This window comes from Postia placenta (genome assembly GCF_002117355.1).
Source record: "Postia placenta MAD-698-R-SB12 unplaced genomic scaffold POSPLAscaffold_419, whole genome shotgun sequence".
Classification (NCBI taxonomy): domain Eukaryota; kingdom Fungi; phylum Basidiomycota; class Agaricomycetes; order Polyporales; family Adustoporiaceae; genus Rhodonia; species Rhodonia placenta.
This window is the reverse complement of record NW_020170250.1, coordinates 1-2,253: the sequence shown is the minus strand read 5'-3', so window position 1 is coordinate 2,253 and position 2,253 is coordinate 1. Positions and strand designations below refer to the sequence as shown.

General features: G+C 41.3%; 2 protein-coding genes across 2 annotated transcripts; both read left to right on the top strand.

The window, feature by feature from the left end:
* POSPLADRAFT_1109608 (hypothetical protein) lies at nt 1-1,410 on the top strand (the record flags this gene model as incomplete). The annotated part of the gene is made up of 3 exons (XM_024483350.1): nt 1-242; nt 622-779; nt 818-1,410. Coding segments are annotated over 3 exons (993 nt in total), but the record flags the coding sequence as incomplete, so codon positions are not given.
* Nucleotides 1,402-1,677, top strand: POSPLADRAFT_1081065 (hypothetical protein; the record flags this gene model as incomplete). The annotated part of the gene is made up of 1 exon (XM_024482996.1): nt 1,402-1,677. A coding segment is annotated over one exon (276 nt), but the record flags the coding sequence as incomplete, so codon positions are not given.
* Between the last annotated feature and the right edge of the window lie 576 nt (nt 1,678-2,253).

Sequence of the window (2,253 nt, the reverse complement as noted above, 5' to 3'; positions counted from 1 at the left end):
GGATATCCATTATACTCACACAAAGTAGGCACAGTATTGCATACCACCTACAGTTATTGTGAACAGGAGGCATCAATAGGTAAGGCTTTGTGGCATCAGGTGACAACAGCAGTCATTCTCAGACAAAATATGAGACAAAATAAGCAAAGTCCTGATGATGCCAAGCTTAGAAAGGCACTGGAAAATCTACAATACAAATCATGTACAGAGTCTGTCACAATGTGCTCTGCCACAGTCCCCTGGTCGGCCTAGGACGATCCCCCGGTGGCGGGAGCCACCACACCATGTGACCACATGGTTGTATCAATGGCGGAGCAATCGGACCGGAGCAGAGCTCCGGCCACACTTCTTTTGTTGCATTGTTCCTGTGGCCAAGTGGCCCTTGTTCTACTTTTGGACTCTATTGTTCTTTCTCCTATTGTTCTGCCATGGGAATGCTTTCCCTTGCTCATGTATATAAAGAGCAATGTAGCGACCTGTAATATCACTTCTGTGACCCACTTCGACTTCAGCCCCTCTTGTGGCATTCAGTCCTTCAGTGCTAGTGCTGTGCAACTGCTCCCTGCGTCGCCTTATGATAGAGTCTGATATCAAGCATCTGCAGGGATGTATAGCAGGTAGGGGAGATGAAAAACCAAAGCTTAATCAGCCTAGATTCAGAAATATATTTGTGATCACAGCATGGAATGCATACAGAGATAAAATAAATGAGCTGGGCTGTGCAAGATTTGCAAGGGAAACTGGACAACAACTAGTTACATTTTACTCTGAGGACAAATGTTGATCTGACACTGAATATAATAATAAAAATGTAAAGCTGCTGCTATAGTTGATCCTTCAAGATCCCCCAATATAGTCGAGCCAGAGCTGCAGCAGATATTATGGGAATTTCCTCATGAATGCACTGATAACCACCCAGGTAAACTGACTTTGTGCATGGGTTTACCAGTCATGATTAAAACCAATGAGGCAACAGAGTGCTGTGTAACCAATGGTGCAGAAGGCATTGTAGCTGGATGGAAAGTCAGACCACTACCTGACAATAGAGTGGCACTGGATACATTGTTTATTAGACTTACTTCAGCACCGACCTCTATTCAGCTGGAGGGACTGCCTGAAAATGTGATACCAATTTCACACCAACCATTAAGGATTTTATGCAAAATGCTTAATGACAAAACATTGACAATTCTATGTGATCAGGTTGCTGTGATTCCTAATTTTGCTATGACAGACTTTGGCTCTCAGGGACGCACAAAACCTGACAATGTTGTGGACTTGCAAAACTGTAAAAGTCATCAGTCTATATATATCTGTTTGTGGAAAGGATCTACTTATGATGGCATGATTATTGTACAAGGCTTTGACAAGCAGAAAATGACTGGTGGGATTAGTGGATCATTAAGACAGGAGTTCTGTGAACTTGAGCTTCTGGATGAAATTACCAAACTGCGGTATAACAAGAAGTTACCAAAGAAAATACAGGGCAATACAAGAAATGCATTGATATATTCTTACCGCAAATGGAAAGGTTCACTACATATTCCCAAAACAATGCATGCTGCATTAAAGTGGTCAGAATCCTTGCCATATGAGCTGAATGATTCACCTGAGGATAGTGCTTGGCAGATGTTAATCAAGCCAAGTAAAAAAGCCAAAAATGCGGAAGAAAAGGCAGAGGAGGCTCAGCAAAAGTATGCCACTCAAAAGGCTGTTATATTGGCTAAATATATTCCCACTAAAGGCACCACAACACTGGACACAGTCAGTAATGACCAGGGAACAGTCAAGTGCAAATATACACAGGAAAAGGATGATACTGATACTTCTAGAAAAAAGACTAAATTGCATAACACAAAAGACACTGAGAACAATAGCTGCCCACAAGGATTTACATGAAATGCAGACACCTATAGTTGCACATATGACAGCTTGTTTTCTATTCTATTCAATTTATTCAAGCAAAATAAGGCAAATTGGCAGACAAATGTACGCACACAAAATGAGCTGCTGTACAAGTTTACAGCTATGTTCAAGCAAGTTATGAAAAAATAAGCTGACCATGGAGGAGGCCAGAAATAAAATAAGATGTGAGCTTCACAAGGTCAGACCAGAGGTATTTCCTGTGGAAGGTAAAGATGGCACCAACATTTATGAGCTTTGTGCCACTATACTATCCATGAAGGAGGACCATATTTCCAAAACCTATATATGTTTACATTGTACAATGGAATTTGAGTCTGAGACTGACAA